The 20,226-nt window shown below is 41.8% G+C and overlaps 1 protein-coding gene across 1 annotated transcript in view; it reads left to right on the top strand.

The window, feature by feature from the left end:
- The window catches only part of flncb (filamin C, gamma b (actin binding protein 280)), a gene marked incomplete at its 5' end in the record, with an annotated part of 155,781 nt that overhangs the window by 119,115 nt on the left and 16,440 nt on the right, over window positions 1–20,226 (top strand). The window contains 8 exon segments of the mRNA XM_084330952.1: window positions 2,266–2,365; window positions 3,102–3,242; window positions 7,036–7,164; window positions 10,718–10,891; window positions 14,287–14,448; window positions 17,390–17,593; window positions 18,799–18,951; window positions 19,858–19,980. Coding sequence (XP_084187078.1) covers window positions 2,266–2,365; window positions 3,102–3,242; window positions 7,036–7,164; window positions 10,718–10,891; window positions 14,287–14,448; window positions 17,390–17,593; window positions 18,799–18,951; window positions 19,858–19,980 — 1,186 coding nt within the window.

Genomic DNA, 20,226 nt, shown 5'->3' with positions numbered 1-20,226 from the left:
CATCTCTCCACACATCCCTTTTCACGTTGATAATGTACTTTTCCTGCTTCATAGGCAAACCACGTCCTTCATTTTACACGCTTCAGACACAGGGGTGGAAAGTAACTAATTACAGTGACCGTAGTTACTCTATTACTGTAAACCAGTCACTCTAGCTACTGTAATTCACTCTATATTACTATAACTCAAGTACTCTAGTTACTGTAATTCACTCTATTACTATAACTCAATCACTCTAGTTACTGTAATTCACTCTATTACTATAACTCAATCACTCTAGTTACTGTAATTCACTCTATATTACTATAACTCAATCACTCTAGTTACTGTAATTCACTCTATTACTATAACTCAATCACTCTAGTTACTGTAATTCACTCTATTACTATAACTCAATCACTCTAGTTACTGTAATTCACTCTATTACTATAACTCAATCACTCTAGTTACTGTAATTCACTCTATTACTATAACTCAATCACTCTAGTTACTGTAATTCACTCTATTACTATAACTCAATCACTCTAGCTACTGTAATTCACTCTATATTACTATAACTCAATCACTCTAGTTACTGTAATTCACTCTATTACTATAACTCAATCACTCTAGCTACTGTAATTCACTCTATATTACTATAACTCAATCACTCTAGTTACTGTAATTCACTCTATTACTATAACTCAATCACTCTAGCTACTGTAATTCACTCTATATTACTATAACTCAATCACTCTAGCTACTGTAATTCACTCTATATTACTATAACTCAATCACTCTAGCTACTGTAATTCACTCTATATTACTATAACTCAATCACTCTAGTTACTGTAATTCACTATTATTACTATAACTCAATCACTCTATTACTGTAATTCACTATTATTACTATAAGTCAATCACTAGTTACTGTAATTCACTATTATTACTATAACTCAATCACTCTAGTTACTGTAATTCACTATTATTAATATAACTCAATCACTCTAGTTACTGTAATTCACTATTATTACTATAACTCAATCACTCTATTACTGTAATTCACTATTACTATAACTAATTTAGTCTAGTTACTGTAATTCACTATTATTACTATAACTCAATCACTCTAGTTACTGTAATTCACTATTATTACTATAACTCAATCACTCTATTACTGTAATTCACTATTATTACTATAACTCAAGTACTCTAGTTACTGTAATTCACTATTATTACTATAACTCAATCACTCTAGTTACTGTAATTCACTATTATTACTACTATAAGTCAATCACTAGTTACTGTAATTCACTATTATTACTATAACTCAATCACTCTATTACTGTAATTCACTATTATTACTATAAGTCAATCACTAGTTACTGTAATTCACTATTATTACTATAACTCAATCACTCTAGTTACTGTAATTCACTATTATTACTATAAGTCAATCACTAGTTACTGTAATTCACTATTATTACTATAACTCAATCACTCTAGTTACTGTAATTCACTATTATTACTATAACTCAATCACTCTAGTTACTGTAATTCACTATTATTACTATAACTCAATCACTCTAGTTACTGTAATTCACTATTGTTACTATAACTCAATCACTCTATTACTGTAATTCACTATTATTACTATAACTCAATCACTCTATTACTGTAATTCACTATTACTATAACTAATTTAGTCTAGTTACTGTAATTTCCTCTATTACTGTAATTTCCTCTATTACTGTAATTTCCTCTATATATCTAACAGTATCTGACTGTTAGATCTGGTTATGTTAGTTACTTTTAGGTACTGTTAGGTTATGTTAGTTACTGTTAGGTTATGTTAGTTACTAACAGTACCTAAAAGTAGCTAAAATTACCTAAACGTACCTAAAAGTACTTCTACCAGATCCGCTACAGTAACTTCAGTACTCTTTCCACCCCTTGGTCAGACAGACATTCCTTTTCATTTCCCCCCAAAAACATCACTCTGTATCTTGTCTCTCTGCTCAGAGCCACAGGCCTGTACGGCGCTGCCTGCTGCTGCTCTCTCAGAGCGCTCAATGTCTCTGATTCCATGTTCCCCGTCGTATCCCGTTGCTCTGGCATGTTCCCCAGCATGACTATCGCCGGCATGGTTGGATTCTCGCACGATCATATGCCACCCATCGCTGTGAGCGCTTTCTCTTCCCCATATCCTCCGACTGGGACGTCAGCCCGGAATCTCTAATGCCCCCCTCTCTCTCTCTCTCTCTCTCTCTCTCTCTCTCGCTCTAGGCGACGGAGGAGCCCGTCACCCCTGGCGACGGGATGGAGCCCATGCTCCGCCCCTTCAATCTGGTCATTCCTTTCACCGTGCAGAAGGGAGAGATCACAGGTAAGATCAGTGTTTATGGGTAAGACTGTGTGAGGTTGTATGTATCCAGGTTCACGTAGCAATGGGGGTGGGATCTCAGTGCCTTAACCCTGGGAATAAGGGAGTAAGACTGTTTGTAGATAAGACTGTCGGTAAAACCTTTTGTAGTAAGATAGTAATACAAGAGTGAGTGAGTGTGTGTGTCTGTCTGTCTGTCTGTCTGTGTGTATGAGAGAGAGATAGAGATGTGGTGGAAGGAACATTCCTAAGATGTGTATAATAATAATAATAATAATAATAATAATAATAATAATAATAATAATAATAATAATAATAAACTTTATTTGTATAGCACCTACAGAAACTGCAGCTCAAAGTGCTTCACAACAGAGAAAAGACAGGCATACAATGAGCACATAAAGTGCAGACACAGTTTTTCACAGATCTAACATCCCAACAGGCCACCTGGTTTATGGTTTGATTCAGTTTTAAATAGACAATAATAAAAAGAGTAAGATAAAAATAGACAGTAAAATAGTGCAATAGTGCAGTGCAATAAAATAGTAGAATAGAATACAGTGCAATAAAATAGTTCTGGATTACTGTTCAACAGTTCAAAGTCTAATAACAATAACTTCCTTCCTTCCTTCCTTCCTTCCTTCCTTCCTTCCTTCCTTCCTTCCTTCCTTCCTTCCTTCCTTCCTTCCTTCCTTCCTTCCTTCCTTCCTTCCTTCCTTCCTTCCTTCCTTACCACCAGGTGAAGTCCGCATGCCCTCTGGTAAGACGGCTCACCCAAACATCACGGACAACAAGGACGGCACCGTCACCGTCAAGTACTCCCCCACAGAGAAAGGCCTCCACGAGATGGACATCAAGTATGACGGCAACCACATCCCAGGTATACACGCGCGCACACACGCACACACTCACACACACAAACATGTACTTAATGGTAAATGGCAAATGGCTGCATTTATATAGCAGCTTTTATCCAAAGCGCTTTACAATTTCTTCCTCACATTTGACCCCATTCACTCACACATTCACACACCGATGGCGGAGGCAACCATGCAAGTAGGGATGGGTACCGAATTCGGTTCTTTTGAGGTACCGAACCGAAACACGTCGGTACTACCGAGTATCGATTCAAGTGAGATACAGAAGAAAAAAAAAAACATTTTTTTACTTTCTTTTTCTTTTTACTTTTTTTTTACTTTTTTTCTTTTCATGTCAACGTTCACACGCACAATATATGCTTACCTAGGATTTGACTTGATTCAACAACAAAGCAGTTGGAGCAATGGCAAGCCGAAAATGGTCGAAATTGTAGTTATTTGAAGTTAGGATTATTTTTTTCACGACTGAGATAGGTAAATAATTTTTTTTTAGACTAAAGTACCGAAAAAAGCTACCGTTGGGTACCGGTATCGATTCAAATGTGAAAGGTACCCATCCCTAGTGCCAACCTGCTCATCGGGAGCAATTAGGGGTTAAGTGTCTTGCTCAAGGACCCTTCGACACGCTGCCCAGGAGGAGCGGGAATCAAACCGCGAAACTCCGGATTACCAGACGACTGCTCTACCTCCTGAGCCATTGTCGCCCCACATGTATATATTACAGTCGATTGCGGTATTATCTTACTGTTGACTCATCAAGAGCAGGCCTGCCTATTATATGGATGATTATGGCAAAGCATTTAAACAAATGAACTCAAAGAACAGAATGATATCTGTTGATTCCTGTTAAACCATTAAAGGGGCACTTCATAAAAAAAAAACAATACTGATATATTTTGCACATAATCTCAGGATTCAATGTCACTGGTGTCCATATTCAAACTCATTCACGCTCAGTTACTGTCAAACTAAATGAATGTGTGCAAAACTGTTTAGCGTTTTTGGACGTGTGTGAGATTATGTGCACAATAAATCAGCAAAAAAACTAAATTAAAACCGAAACAATCTCACAGTCCATATAGCTACATAAATACATTATAGAGCTCAGAACCACCCCTCTCCCTGAATCCAGAAGTATGTACTCCATGGCTGTAGCCTCTGGTGAAAAATGAACATTAGCCACAATAAATCCATGGCTTTCAGAGATTGTGAAGCTGCTGTATATAATGAACGGCGTTTAATATCAAATTAACATAGTGACCAGTGGCTGTTAGGCTTTCAGCCTAGTGTTTAATTGCCACTTTAATCATCATTGCCAGGTTTCAACAGGCACCGAAGAAGTATATGCGGTCCCTTTATAATATCAGAGCACCGCGGGTTTCTGTGCCGCGGGGCAAAATTGTCGTAGTTAATCTTCATTTCCCCCCGAGGCCACGGCCATAGAGAGAGCACTTGGTAGTGAGAGAGTGGGAAGGCGCTCCTGGGGTTAGCGGGGCCCACAGGGATGGATGGAGCGCTCACCTAATGGGTGTAAAGTACTTGAGTAATTGTACTTCGTTACAATACTTACAGTAAGTACTGTTTTTGGGGATTTGTACTTTACTCAAGTATTATTAGGTTTGTATACTTGTACTTTTACTCGATTACATTTCAGAGAAAAAAAACATACTTTTTACTCCTTACATTTAAAATGCAGACCTACAAAGTACAGTGTAGAAATCTCGCAGGTCAAACAGTTTTAATTAGTATATATATGTAACGGATGGTATCGTGAAGTGCAGTCAAGAAGGGCTGGGGTGAGTAGCGGTGCTATGGGTTAAACTCACTCTCACATCCTCAAAAGACGCATAGACCCAGTACTTAGAAGTGAATTCACCTCTTGGTATAGCGGTCTGTGTTGCTGCCCGTGGTGTGGGAGACCAGGGTTCAACTCCCACTCTGGCCATCGAAGTTTGAGGTGACGTTGTCACAACCGTTACATATATATATTTTTTTATTATCTTTATTAGCGTTTTACAGCTTTTTCTGGCCACGCAGGACCGATAGAGGAGAGAGGGAGAACGGGAGGAGAGGTAGGGAAGACATGCGGCAAATGGTCGCCGGGACTGGGAAACGAACCCGGGACGACCGCTTCACGACTCAGCGCGCTATATGGTGTGCTACTGGAGCGCCCCTTTAATTAGTATATTTGTTTCTCTGGCCGAATAACGTTAACGTTATGAATCCTGCGGCCGCACTTTATTTAAAAACAGCCAATCAAATCCCCATCAATGGAAAATGAACCCGCCCATATCCATGCTGATTGGTCCTTGAGCAAGACTAGAAAGCGGGGATCTTTGATTAAACACCTGCTATTAGAAGAATAGTTTTTACTTTTACTTTTTAGTACTTAAGTACATTTAAAAGTAGAAACTTTTTAACTTTTACTCAAGTGTGTTTTTAGCCAGATACTCTGACTTTTACTTGAGTACGATTTTGAGACGGTAGGTACTTTCACTTAAGTATCATTTCTGGGTACTTTTTACACCCCCTCCTAATGGACCGGCCTGGTTCTCACCGCGTGGCACCGTTTGAGTCAGACAACCGTCTTCTACGACATGGAATTTAGTAGTAATGGTAAATGGTGCATTTATATTGTGCCTTTATCCAAAGGGCTTTACAATTTTTGTTCCTCACGTTCACCCGTTCACTCACACATTCACACACAACGACGGCGGAGGCGACCATGCAAGGTGCCTGGAATGTCATAATGGCCACATTTAGAAAAGAATGTGACAAACAAAGAAATTGGATCTGAGCGATACATCGTAATTGAGCCCTTAAGGCTTGTGGTGTGAACGTAGTCAAAGAGTGCTTTGGAGGCGTGTCAACGTGCCGATGTGCTTCAAATTGATTGGTCTATGATATCTTACTTGAAATCTAACAAGCTAATTACCTGTCAATCAAGAAGAAGGTCAGACTCATCACAACTTTGCCTGAACCAAAAGAGAAACTCGACACGGATGAGGTATAAACATCATCAACACGGATGCGGTATAAACATCATCAACACGGATGAGGTATAAACGTTCTCAACACGGATGAGGTATAAACATTCTCAACACGGATGAGGTATAAACATTCTCAACACGGATGAGGTATATAAACATTCTCAACACGGATGAGGTATATAAACATTCTCAACACGGATGAGGTATAAACATTCTCAACACGGATGAGGTATATAAACATTCTCAACACGGGTGAGGTATAAACATTCTTAACACGGATGAGGTATAAACATTCTCAACACAGATGAGGTATAAACGTTCTTAACACGGATGAGGTATAAACATTACATGAGCAAAGAAAACGATGCAAATGGACTTTGCATTGCGGGAGCAATTAGGTCTTGCTCAAGGATGCTTCGACGCGGGAGGAGTGGGAATCGGACTGGGAACCTTCCGATTACCAGACGACTGCTCTACCTCCTGAGCCACTGTAGTCGTTTTATTCATCACACACAATACAATAATATGCACAATCATTGCAGACTGTCAACCGTCTTTGATTTTGGCAGTGACTGAAAAGGTACAGGCTGAAGCATAATGCTTATACATTCCTGTCCTATATCCTTATCAAATTAAGGAGATGAGGTGACACAAAAGGTAAGGTGGGAGAGAAGAGGAAAGGAGGGAGGAGGGGGGAGGAGGAGCTGTGAACAGAGACCTTAGAGGAAAGCCTCCACACCACGTTATTAACGGCTTCGGTGTGACCTTACATGAATCCACTCTTCTATTTCCTGTCCCACAACAGGAAGTCCCCTGCAGTTCTACGTGGACGCCATCAACAGTGGTCACGTGACGGCGTACGGCCCCGGCCTGAGCCACGGCATGGTCAACCGGCCCGCCGCCTTCACCATCGTCACCAAGGACGCCGGGGAAGGTACCGTGCTGAAGATTTAACTTCTCAATTTCAACATTGTACGGATTTTTTTTTCTCATTCATTTTCACTGAGTCCAATCCAAAAGGGTGAATTACCATCTGGGAGACGATAGGGGGCGCTTTTTTCACATCTGAGCGCCTGGAGTGGCTGATTTTCCAACGGTAGACTTGGTTGATGAAATATGATTTCAGATCGCTAATAAAAAGAAAAAACTGGTTTTAATCGTCAAGGTAAGAGGATTTTAAGTCATGGTATCCATAAACTTCAATCGGATCGGATCCTTTGAATGAATGAGAATGTAAACAAACACGGCTTCCACGTAGAAATCACTGACTGCGCCCAGAGACGAGTCGTTCGGCAAAAGATTGTTCAGAGTATATCTGCTTAGAAAACGTAATTGTCGAATTCAATAATTTTTTATTTCTCCACGTGGTAAATACACAGGTCACAACATGTTTACAGGAACGTTTGAGTTGTATTTGGAGTGTATTTGGTGACTGTAGGGCACTGTAGGGAACGTCAGGCTCTAAAACCCCCACACTTCTAGTGATGAAGCTAAGCTACGCTAACGGAGTGACTGTTCCCTAAGCTAAATGCACGCACAGAGACAAAAAAGGTATGTATCTTTTTGTCTAACTCCAGGGAAGATGTTAAATAAGCTAATTTCCCAAAATGTTGGAGTTTTCCTGCTGCTTTTCGGATTTTTTGCAACCGGCACTTTGGCGACCCCTAGTGGCTCGGTGTGCATATTTTGTAATACAATATAGATATCGAATTGAAGGCTTATTTGTTGCCTGTCGATAGCCACAAAATCCGCTCAGCGGTTCTCGAGTTACATGCCGGTATTTGAAGCTTGTGCAAAGTACACAGTATTGCGCAAAATACCACTCCCGAATCAGGCTGCAGTAGTTCCGTCAATCTAGATCCGACCTCGAAAATGATTGTGGATCGTTGTAACCAATGAGTGTGGCTTTCCAATGATACCCCACATGGGGATCTAAATTAAAAATAAAAAAACACGAAGAAACACGAAAACAGGAAGAGCAAAACAGCTATGAGAAAACTGAGTTTTTCTTTGTACACAGTTTACCAAAATCACTCCTAATCACTCAATCACAATCATCATTTCTGAATGGATCTTTACGAAATTTGGATATGTACTACATAAGGCTTCAGGCTATGGCTATTTTTAAGCCATACCACCTTCTGGGGAAATACTACCTCTGGACTACTAACTACTACAGAAAAACTTGAGTAACAAGTACAACTCAAGTTCAGACGTATGTAACACTATTACTTTAGCACTAAAAGTTCATTTATTTTCTGGAATCAGAAACTTCAGAATGTCATCTTTCAAAAGAGACCAGGCTCATGCATGTGCTATAAGTATAAAATATTTTGTTTTTTGGTTTGCAAAAAAAGTATGCAGTCCTCAAGTTCAAGTAAAAAAAAATCCACTTTTCTGCCCGCTTGTAACTTTACTTATGTAAAGGTACCGAAATCTGGTACCGATTGATCTAGCGTGAATCGGTACTCCGTAGTAGCGATGTAATTCGGTCGGTACCCTTAAAAGAGTTCGGTACCCAACCCTACTGCTTATATCCACTGCCTCGATAGCAGGTGAGTCTTTAAACTTCAGTCGATTGAAAGAAAAAGACATTAATAACAATGTCTGTTGTGATTCTCTTTTCATACCTTTCTCTCGTAACGCCAACCTGAGCCAATTTTAACTCCGGCCCAGACACGGGGTACGATAATGATACAAGGTACTTCATTGTGTTTGCCGAGGCTCTAAACGTAGCGACAGAAAATAAAATGTTCCCAGCGACATGACTTGAAAGCGAGTGAACAGCACATCAAAGAAGCTCCTCCAGCTCCGGGAGCCTTGTAACTCATTACCATCGATCCACGGGTTCAGTCGGTTCTGTTGCAGACAGAAAAATGCAATTGTGGCTTTTTTATTTATTTATTTCTTTTATGCTGCTTTTTCCCCCATCTCAGCCTGTCACCCCGTAGCAGGCGAGTCTTTCGATTGAATGAAAGAATGAATAGTTTATTTTCGGTCTTTGTTTACAGACAAATCAAAAACACACCGTGTGGACTTACAAAAAAAATATATCAGAAATGTACATATTCAAAGTAAGCTCACACACAAAATCCAAACTCAATGACCGAAAAAAGGAATAGCTTTTTTTTTGCTTATTTTTGCCTATCCTTTACAATTCTTAAAAACTAAATATATTTTAATTAAGTCTGTCAAAGTTAACGCGGTATTAACGCGTTATTGCCCGATTCTATTGACGCCACTATTTTTTTTAACTCACAATTAACTTTTAAGGAGAAAAAAAAAGAAAAAAATTTACTTTTTATTTTTATTTTTTACTAGACTTCACTCAGGTGTATTATTGATGCTCTCATTGATACTATGTTTGTTTCTGAAGTGTGTGTGTGTGTGTGTGTGTGTGTGTGTGTGTGTGCAGGGGCGTAGCTGGGGGGGGGGGGGGGGGGGGGTAGCTTAGGATGATTCCAAGGGCCCAGCACTGGGGGGGGGGCCCAACATTTTTTTGTGTGTGTGTGTGTGTGTGTGTGTGTGTGTGTGTGTGTGTGTGTGTGTGTGTGTGTGTGTGTGTGTGTGTGTGTGTGTGTGTGTGTGTGTGTGTGTGTGTGTGTGTGTGTGTGTGTGTGTGTGTGTGTGTGTGTGTGTGTGTGTGTGTGTGTGTGTGTGTGTGTGTGTGTGTGAGATATATAGAGAGAGAGGGGGGGCTTTGGTAGACTATTGCATTGGTCCATTCATTGAAGATGAATGCAATGCGACATCCTTTACTAGGCTCACCCACCAACAGTGCAGGTGCTGAACTGCTGATCCGAATGTATAGGTAAAAACCATATTATGCGTTTTCATCAATAAAAAAATTGCCAAAAAAAAAATCCGCTCGCACACTTACGCACGCTCGCATTCACTGGGGGCCTACAAATACATTCTTTCATGGGGCCCAGAATCTGGAGCTACACCCCTGTGTGTGTGTGAGAGAGAGAGAGAGAGAGAGAGATAGAGAGAGAGGGGGGTGAGAGAGATGAGGAAGGGGCAAGAGAGAAAGAGAGCTGGGAGAGTGTGTGCGAGAGAGAGGGGGGGTGTGTGATTACTCAGCCCTTGTGTGGGTGAATGTAACAAGTTCCTAACGTTTTCTTTCCCCTATTATTTCATGCACACTTTATTCATTGTTTTAAATTATTATTTTCTTTTAAGTTATTTTGTGCAGTACTCTGTTTTGAATTGGATGCAAATTTGCAATGCATGAGGGTCATCCTTTTGTGTTAAATGGCTGCATAAAGCAAGCATTTGTTTACTCGCATGTTGATAAGAGTATTAAAACTTGGAACTTGAAAAATATCCGTTGAAGGTAAAAAAAATAAAAAATGCGATTAATTTGCGATTAACTATGGAAAATCATGCGATTAATCGAGTTAAATATTTTAATCGATTGACAGCACTAATTTTAATATAAAAAAAAATTAAATCTCTTTCTCTCTCACCCCCCTCCCTCTCTCCAGGTGGTCTGTCCCTGGCTGTGGAGGGTCCCTCCAAGGCAGAGATCACCTGTAAGGACAACAAGGACGGCACCTGCACTGTGTCCTACCTCCCCACCGCGCCAGGAGACTACAACATCATCGTCAAGTTCGATGACAAACACATCCCTGGCAGCCCCTTCACTGCCAAGATCACAGGTACTTGTGTGTGTGTGTGTGTGTGTGTGTGTGTGTGTGTCATTGCTTAGAAAAAGTACACTTAACCCTTTCACTACCACACTACAGAAGGTTAACCCTTTCATTACCACACTACAGATGGTTAACCCTTTGTAGTGTAGTAGTGAAAGAGTTAACCTTCTGTAGTGTGGTAGTGAAAGGGTTAACCTTCTGCAGTGAAAGTGAAAGGGTAACCTTCTGTAGTGTGTTAGTGAAAGCGTTAACCCTTTTTTTTTTTTTATATTTTTTTTATTATTGCAAAACAAAAATTATTAAAAGTCAGTACTCAACACATAATGCATAATGAAACTAACAGTCATACTAATTACATGCAAGTACAGAAACAAGATAAAAAAAAAAGTCTATAATAACATTTTAACCATATACAGTGTATATCCAGCGAAATTACAATTATATAAATGTTTATATAGAACATACCCCTAATACCTATTTTCTAAAACCCTACACACATATGCTCCAGCTCGAACCCCCCCTCCCGGACCCCTCCTTGGATAGTACCTCCATTATCCCTCACTCCTAACAGACACTACCATTATAAGCTAGCTTTTATTCTCTCCACCACTTCTACCCACATTGACATTTTGGATTCGTTGAGACCCAGAATTCTTGCTGTAGATATTTCTTGATATATCACATCGAGATATGTAAGAGACCAAACTTTCCGGCACATTTTTTCCGGTTGAAACCAGCGTGATGCGATCAGTTTTTTAGCTACTGTGATACCCGATAAGACCAATCTCTTTAGCTGTGGATTTACTGCAAACTCAAAAACATCATTTAAAAGCAATACAGAGGGGTGTACTGGTATATTCCAAGATACGAGTTTTGATAATTGATGGGTCACATCTTTCCAGAATGCCTTAACTGGTGGGCAGTCCCAATACATGTGCATAAATGTCCCTTCGTCTCCATTTGTACATTGGGTGCATTTTGAGTCTTGTTTCAGGCCCATTCTGTTCAGTCTTATAGGAGTCAAGTATGTCCTGTGAATATAGTTAAGATTGATTTGTTGATGGTCCGGGTTCCTTGATGTAAGACGGACATTTGCCCATGCTTCTTGCCAATCAAAGTCACTTTCCAGGTCTGGAATATCCCTCCTCCAGACAGTGTCTAGTACTCTAGTTGAAGGGTTTCATACGAGGACGTTAGTAATTGATAATAAAAACCTGATACAAAACCTCCCAATGTTTCTCTTTCATAGAAAAATGTGTGGTATCTGTGGTGTTCAACTGGTATGTGTAATGGAACACCGTGAGACCTCAAACATAGGCGTAACTGTATGTAAAAAAGCCATGTGGACTCGGTGAGGTTAAACTTTGTGCATATTTCTCCATAACTACAGAAGCCCTGGTTATTAAAAATATCCCCTAATGAGTGTATGCCTTGCTTTTCCCATATAGGGAATCTTATAGGACGTTTTCCCATTAAGAGTGCATTGTTATTGAATATGGGAGTGTGATTATGCCATTTTTGAGGGTTAGGATATTTTTTTTGTGTTTCTCGCCATGTTCTGATTGCATGGGTAATTATGGGGCCAAATTCCCGCTCACAGTGCTTGATTGAAAGTTTAGTGTGTGCTATGTCCTTCAGTCTCTGTGGGGCTACTATGTTTTCTTCCAATTCTCTCCAAGATACCAAAGCCTGGGGATCAAACCATATTGTCAATGGTCTTAATGTGAAAGCCTTAAAATATTGTAAAAAATCTGGAACTGCCATGCCACCGTCTGATTTATTTCTCTGTGCGGTGGATCTTTTTATGCGAGGTGGTTTGTTATTCCAAATAAATTTGTATGTGGAGGATTGTAATCTTTTCCAGTAGCCCTCTGGAGGAGGTAACGGTAGCATTGAGCTGATGAAGTTGATTCTTGGTAATACATCCATCTTAACTATTGATACCCTTGCCTGTACTGAGTTTTTAAGTTTTGCCCATCTGTCCAGGTCGTCTTTGATTTTGTTCTGTATTTTTGTGTAATTGTGCTTCACCGTTTGCCTTATGGTGGGAAATATTTCCACACCCAAGCATCTAAAATGTTTAACCATGGGTATCGCACCTGGGAGGGTTGTGTCTTTTTTTGCTCGGATGTTAAGAGGAAGGAAAGCCGACTTCGGCCAATTTATTTTAAATCCCGATAAATCACCAAAGTTCTCTATCAACTTGAGTAGATGCGGCAATGTGGTGTTGGGGTTTTGCATGAACAATATTACGTCGTCCGCATATAAACTAATTTTATGTTGTGTGCCCTTGATTACGATTGGTTCTATGTATTGGGATTGTCTTATATATTGTGCTAAAGGCTCTAATGATAGATCGAATAGTCCGGGACTAAGAGGGCAACCCTGTCTGGCTGAGCGTGATACCGGAAAGATTTCGGAGATGAATGTGCCTGTTGTAATCATGGCCGATGGGTCCTTGTATAGTACTTTAATCATATCAATGAATCATTTTCCTAACCCCATCCTTTCTAATACTGCCCATAGAAACGACCATTCCAGCCTGTCAAATGCTTTCATAGCATCCAGGGATAGCATCGCCTTAGGTGTGGTGTCCTCTTTGTCTGCATCTAGTACGTGCAGTATTCGCCTTATGTTATCATTGATCAGGCGACCTCTTATGAAGCCAGTTTGGTCCAGATGAACTAAAGACGTCATATGCTTTTGCAATCTGATGGCTAATATCTTAGAGTACAGTTTGACATCGGTTCCGAGGAGGCTTAAAGGTCTGTAACTACCGCACTCAGCGTTAACCCTTTGTAGTGTGTTAGTGAAAGCATTAACCCTTTGTAGTGTGTTAGTGAAAGTGTTAACCCTTTGTAGTGTGTTGGTGAAAGTGTTGACCCTTTGTAGTGTGGTAGTGAAAGGGCCATCGGTAGTGTGGTAGTGAAAATGGTTAACCGTCTGTAGTGTGGTAGTGAAAGGGTTAGCATTCTTTAGTGTGGTAGTGAAAGGTTAATCTTCTATAGTGGTAGTGAAAGGGTTAACCTTAGGTAGTGTGGTAGTGAAAGTGTTAACCCTTTGTAGTGTGGTAGTGAAAGGGTTAACCTTATGTAATGTGGTAGTCAAAGGTTAATCTTCTATAGTGTGGTTGTGAAAGGGTTAACCTTAGGTAGTGTGGTAGTGAAAGTGTTAACCCTTTGTAGTGTGTTAGTGAAAGCGTTAACCCTGTGTAGTGTGGTAGTGAAAGGGTATAGAATAGTACTAGTAAATGTAGAAATACCCTGATAGAATAGCACTCTGCTAAAAGTTTCTCTCTCTCTCTCTCTCTCTCTCTCTCTCTCTCTCTCTCTCTCTCTCTCTCTCTATCTCTCTCTCTCTCTCTCTCTCTCTCTCTCTCTCTCTCTCTCTCTCTCTCTCTCTAGGAGACGACTCTATAAGGACGTCCCAGCTCAATGTCGGCACGTCGACCGACGTGTCCCTGAAGATCACGGAGACAGACCTGAGCAGTCTGACAGCGAGCATCAGAGCCCCGTCGGGCAACGAGGAGCCCTGTCTTCTCAAGAGACTGCCCAATCGGCATATCGGTGAGCCACTAGCCAGGCCTGAATGCCATCGCCCCCCTTAAGGATCTGTGCTGTAGCTTCAATCATAAAGAATTCATATCAGTTTAACCCTTTCACTACCACACCACAAAGGGTTAACGATTTCGCCGTCGGTTAACCGCCTGCAGTGTGGTAGTGAAAGGGTTAAGCTTCTGTAGGGTGGTAGTGAAAGGGTTAAACGTGTCTAATTAAAAGGTCGGCGAGCTGTGTTTAGGTGGGTTCATCCTACACTGTACTGCCCTGCAGAAGCTAACCGCAGTAACAATAATTTTTTTTTCATTGATTCATGAGTGAAATAGAACCTCTCAATATCTGTTTTATCTTGTGACAAAGTTTCAGGGTTCAATGTTGCTCTGTTTAAAAAAAATAAAGGCGTATAAAGAATTCCAATAACGGGGCGGCTGGGTAGCACAGTGGACTAAGCACTCGCCTACCACCGCAGAGACTCTGGGATCGCATCCAGCTGTCAGCGGTACCTCCGGCTTGGTCAGTCGTCCCTACTAACACAATTGGCAGAGTTAGCGGGTGGGAAGCCAGTGGGGGGGGGGGTCCTGGTCGTTGTAAACTCCTACCGGTCGGTCGTGGCCCCTGTTCAGCAGGGAGGGGATCTGGGGGAAATTGCGTGAACCTCTGCACGCATTACGTTCCCCCAGTGAAACTCCTCGCTGTCGGGTGAAAAGAAGCGGCTGGCGACTCCACATGTATCAGAGGAGGCATGTGGTAGTTCTACACCCTCCCCAGGCCGACAGTGGGGCAATGCGCGCAACAACCAGGAAGGGAATTGGCATAACGACTAAATTGGGATGGATGAAAAAATACAGAAAAAATATTATAATTGCAATAACTACAAAATCACTGGATAGTCAAAGAACTTCACTGTTTGCGTAGTTACTGCGGTTAGCTTCTGCAGGGCATTGTAGTTACTGCGGTTAGCTTCTGCAGGGCGGTATAGCACACCCTCTCATATTCAAGTTCAAGTTTCTTTAATAGTTGTCATACAGAAGTACAGAATACTTTTGTACAAAATGCTTCTTACTGTTGCGCTCCAGAGACTGTGCATGACAAGATAAGTATGAAATAAAAACATAGTAAAAATTAGAAGTAAAAAAAGAGGTCACAGTGTTCAGTTTAGACATATGTACAATGTTCGTAGACGTAGTTACCATACAATATACAATACTGTGCAGTGTACTAATATACAATACTATATAGTGCAAGGCATAAATGGACGAGGTGCAGTTTAGGTACAATTCACAGTAGGTGTACGAGTTGTAGTGCAAATCCTTTATCAATAAATATAAAGTGTAAGTGTGTTTGTGTGATCTAAAGTGTGGAGAGTGGGTGCTGCAGTGTGTTGTTTGTTTGAGTGAGTGTGTGCGTGTGGGTGTGTGTGCTGTGTGCATTTGATGGTTGTTGCATAGTGATTATTGTTCGTTTAGCGATTATTGTTCGTTTAGCAGCCTGATGGCCTGGGGATAGAAGCTCCTTCTGAGTCTTTCTGTGCTCGCCTTAAGACTCCGGTATCGCTTGCCTGACGGCAGCAGTTCAAAGAGGCAGTTGTTCGGGTGGCTCGAGTCCTTAATAATTCTCTTAGCCTTCCCCTTGCACCGCTTGTTGTAAATGTTCTGGAGGGTGGGAAGCCCCCCTCTAATTGTGCGTTCGGCTGAACGTGTCACTCTTTGTAGTCTGCTACGGTCTTGTGCAGTGCTATTCCCAAACCAGGAGGTGATGTTGCCGGTCAGGATGCTCTCTATTGTACATGAGTAGAAGTTCCTAAGGATCTTCTGACTGACTTGGAACTTCCTTAGGCGCCTGAGGAAGTAGAGGCGTTGTCGTGGGTTGTCACAACCCAGCATTGTGCGTACCTGTGTATCTGAGTCATGTGTGGTGCTGGTTGGAGAAAGGAGAGATGTGAAGGAGAGATATGAATTCGAGATGAGAAGGAGAGAAGTGACGGAGAGATATGAAGGAGAGATGAAAAGGACTACCCACCCCAGTTAGGACAGCCGAAACCCGTCCAATATTTCGCCGTCGACTAAAGACGCACTTCTTCGACCATTATCTGAATCTTTTTTTGTTGTTGTTATCTAACCCTAACTAACCTTACTGTCATGCACTTGTCCTAATAAACTAACGTACACTGTAGCACTCAACACTTTGATGAACATTGTTACTCAGCTGATAGAGTTGTGCCCTTCCGGATGACTTGTCGTACAGAACTTGTAAGTCGCTTTGGATAAAAGCGTCAGCTAAATGACAAAATGTCAATGTAAATGTAAGGAGAGGAAAATGAAGGAGAGATATGAAGGAGAGATGTGAAGGAGACATGAGAAGGAGAGAAGTGAAGGAGAGAAGTGAAGGAGAGATGAGGAGGAGAGATGAGAAGGAGAGATGAGAAGGAGAGAAGTGAAGGAGAGAAGTGAAGGAGAGATGAGAAGGAGAGATGAGAAGGAGAGAAGTGAAGGAGAGAAGTGAAGGAGAGATGAGGAGGAGAGATGAGAAGGAGAGATGAGAAGGAGAGATGAGAAGGAGAGAAGTGAAGGAGAGAAGTGAAGGAGAGATGAGAAGGAGAGAAGTGAAGGAGAGAAGTGAAGGAGAGATGAGGAGGAGAGATGTGAAGGAGAGATGAGAAGGAGAGATATGAAGGAGAGATGAGAAGGAGAGATGAGAAGGAGAGATATGAAGGAGAGATGAGAAGGAGAGATGTGAAGGAGACATGAGAAGGATAGATGAGAAGGAGAGATGCAAAGGAGAAATGTGAAGGAGACATGAGAAGGAGAGATGTGAAGGTGACATCAGAAGGAGAGATGAGAAGGAGAGAAGTGAAGGAGAGATATGAAGGAGAGATGTGAAGTGAGCACGTTCAGAATTCGGCCTGTGTGTTTCCTGACGCCGCGCCTCTCCAACCTCTCACCCGTCTCAGGGATCTCGTTCACGCCCAAGGAGGTGGGCGAGCACGTGGTCAGCGTGAAGAAGAACGGCAAGCACGTGACCAACAGCCCCTTCAAGATCATGGTGGGCCAGTCGGAGATCGGCGACGCCAGCAAGGTGAAGGTGTACGGCCACGGACTGCTGGAGGGGCACACCTTCGAGGTGGCCGAGTTCATCGTCGACACCAGGATCGCAGGTTAGACTAAGACCTCAGTGTACGGGGGGGGGGGGGGGGGCGTTGTCACGGCATTAAAACTAGCTTTTTTTGTCACAGTGGTTAGCAGATTTAAAATGGGCTAAATGTTTTATTTTAATTTGTATGACTAGTCATATACTATAATACTATAATATTAGTGTAGCCTAATCTTTATATGCAACTGTGAACAGAATGAATAGACACAAAAAAACATATAAAAAAATTCATATGTTGATTTAGAATTCGAATGTCAACATTATGATCGAAGCTTTGAAGCATTCGGTACAGCCCTACCGGACGGATTTAGACATTTCACCAGGTGGATTTGACATTTCACCAGCCAATTTAGATATGACTAAAGGAGTATTTACACCAGAAAAGATGGATTGGGACACAAATTGGCTACCTGCCCAAGTGGCTAGAAGAATAAAAAAAGACCCCCAGCCGTAGCCAAAAAACATGCCCAAAATTTTACTGGTGGATAAGCCTTGATTTGAGTCCACATCGAACGTTTCAGATGACATAATAATTGGTGTTGTTATATTTAGGGATGTCCCGATCCGATCACGTGATCGGGATCGGGGCCGATCACGTGATTTTCCAAAGATCGGGATCGGCAAAAGAAATTATAATAATCAGGTTTTTTTTTTTTTTTTTTTTTACTTTTTTTTTCTTTTTAAACAAACATGACCATGTGCACATCTTAAACTCACACTGAGGCCTTAGTTTTGGTTTTAAATTGCATATCATCATTCATTTATTTATTGTCACATAGAGCAGAAGAATTTTGCCAAAACAAACCAATAGTATCCAGCTGCAGAACGGCAGACCAGCCACACTCTCAGACCCAAACGCATTTCCTTTGATTTAATTATACATCAAATGATGTATGTCAAGGATTGCAATGCCTCGCTTGAATGAAGTTAACTTTTCACCTGGATAACGTCAACATTCAGGGTGAATGTAATGTGAGAAATTGGGATAAAAAAAAAAAAAAAAAAAAGGTTTTTTGGTCGGATCGGGAAAGATCGGTATCGGTAGATACTCAAAATCACATGATCGGGATCGGATCGGGAGCAAAAAAATGTGATCGGGACATTATATTTGACATGATCATTATTTGACACCTCTCTTTGTACCGCACCTCAACACGTCTTCACCTCCTTCCTCCTCCGTCTCCCCACTCTACCTTCTTCCCTCCTCAGGCTATGGGGGTCTGGGTCTGTCCATCGAGGGTCCCAGTAAAGTGGACATCAACTGTGAGGACGTGGAGGACGGCACGTGTAAAGTGACCTACTGCCCCACGGAGCCTGGGAACTACATCATCAACATCAAGTTCGCTGACCAGCACGTCCCAGGTACTGGTTTAAAGAAAGAGGATGGGGTCGAGAGGGTACAGCCCTGTCGTACACCGGATCCCTCTGAAAAACCATTCAGACAGTGTTTTGTTGTCAACGATCACACTGCATTCAAAATGGTTATAGAACAGACTTGTCAGAGGGCGGCTAGGTGGCGCAGTGGGCAAGGCGCACGCCACCAATGCAGGAGATGCTGGGTTCGAGCCCAGCTCTCGGCGTTGCTACCAGCTTGGCTGGTCGTTCATACTAATACAATTGGCAGTATTCGGGGGTGGGAAGATGGTGGGTGGGGATCGGACGTTGTGGACAGCGACTCCTACAGGTCGGTTGGTGCGCCTGCGCAGTAGAATCACGAAGCGACGGGGGCGGCGTGTCCCTCCCACGCAGACCCTCGCCGCTGAGAGATCGCGCTGTGCAGGTGAAAAGATGCGACGGCTGCCTCCTCGAGTACCGGAGGGGACGTGTGATGCAAGGCTTCGTCCACATTGCAGCCGGCCTGTGGGAGGCATGGCCTAACAGCGTTCGAGACAGGGGAGGGTAGAATTGGACAATACAAAATTGGGGAAGGGAGAAAAATAGAAAATGGGGAGAAAAAGTAGATTAAAAAAAATAAAATAAAAAATAACAGACTTGTCAGGGTGGCGATCTTTTCAGTGATTCCATATCGTTGGCGAAGAAAAAAAACTCCTATCTGCATTAGAAAAAGGTGGTGAAAAACCTCCTATCTGCACTTTGCAAGGCACTAATACCGGTATTGGTAACATGTAATATAGTAGAAAAATAGTGTATTGTATTAAAAAAACAACATCAAAACAACACTTTCTCAAAAATGTGAATTGTTCGGATAATGAACGGCGATAGCGATAGTGCTTGATCTGACGCTTTGTGATTGGTCTGTCCCGACAGGAAGTCCGTTCACGGTGAAGGTGTTCGGCGAGGGCAGGATGAAGGAGAGCATCACCCGCAAGAGGCAGGCGCCGTCCATCGCCACCGTTGGCAGCACCTGCGACCTCAACCTCAAAATACCAGGTGAGACGAACAGAGGAGTGCTTTGATTTAGACAACCTGGTTTCTTCTTCTGTTCCTGTCTGTCTGTCCGTCTGTCTGTCTGTCTGACTATCTTCCTGCACTCTTTGTTTCCCCTCTGAAGTACACGCGTCAATATAATGTACTGCTGTTGGGTAAAAAAACAAAAACAACGACTCGTATCTCCACAACAACAACTTTTCAGGAATGGAGTAAAACAAACATAATTTCCAGATCAACGCCCATGTG

Source organism: Notolepis coatsorum, assembly GCF_963971535.1.
Source record: "Notolepis coatsorum genome assembly, chromosome: 15".
NCBI classification, from domain to species: domain Eukaryota; kingdom Metazoa; phylum Chordata; class Actinopteri; order Aulopiformes; family Paralepididae; genus Notolepis; species Notolepis coatsorum.
The sequence above is the reverse complement of the archived record's forward strand: the minus strand, read 5'-3'. Positions and strand labels throughout refer to the sequence as shown.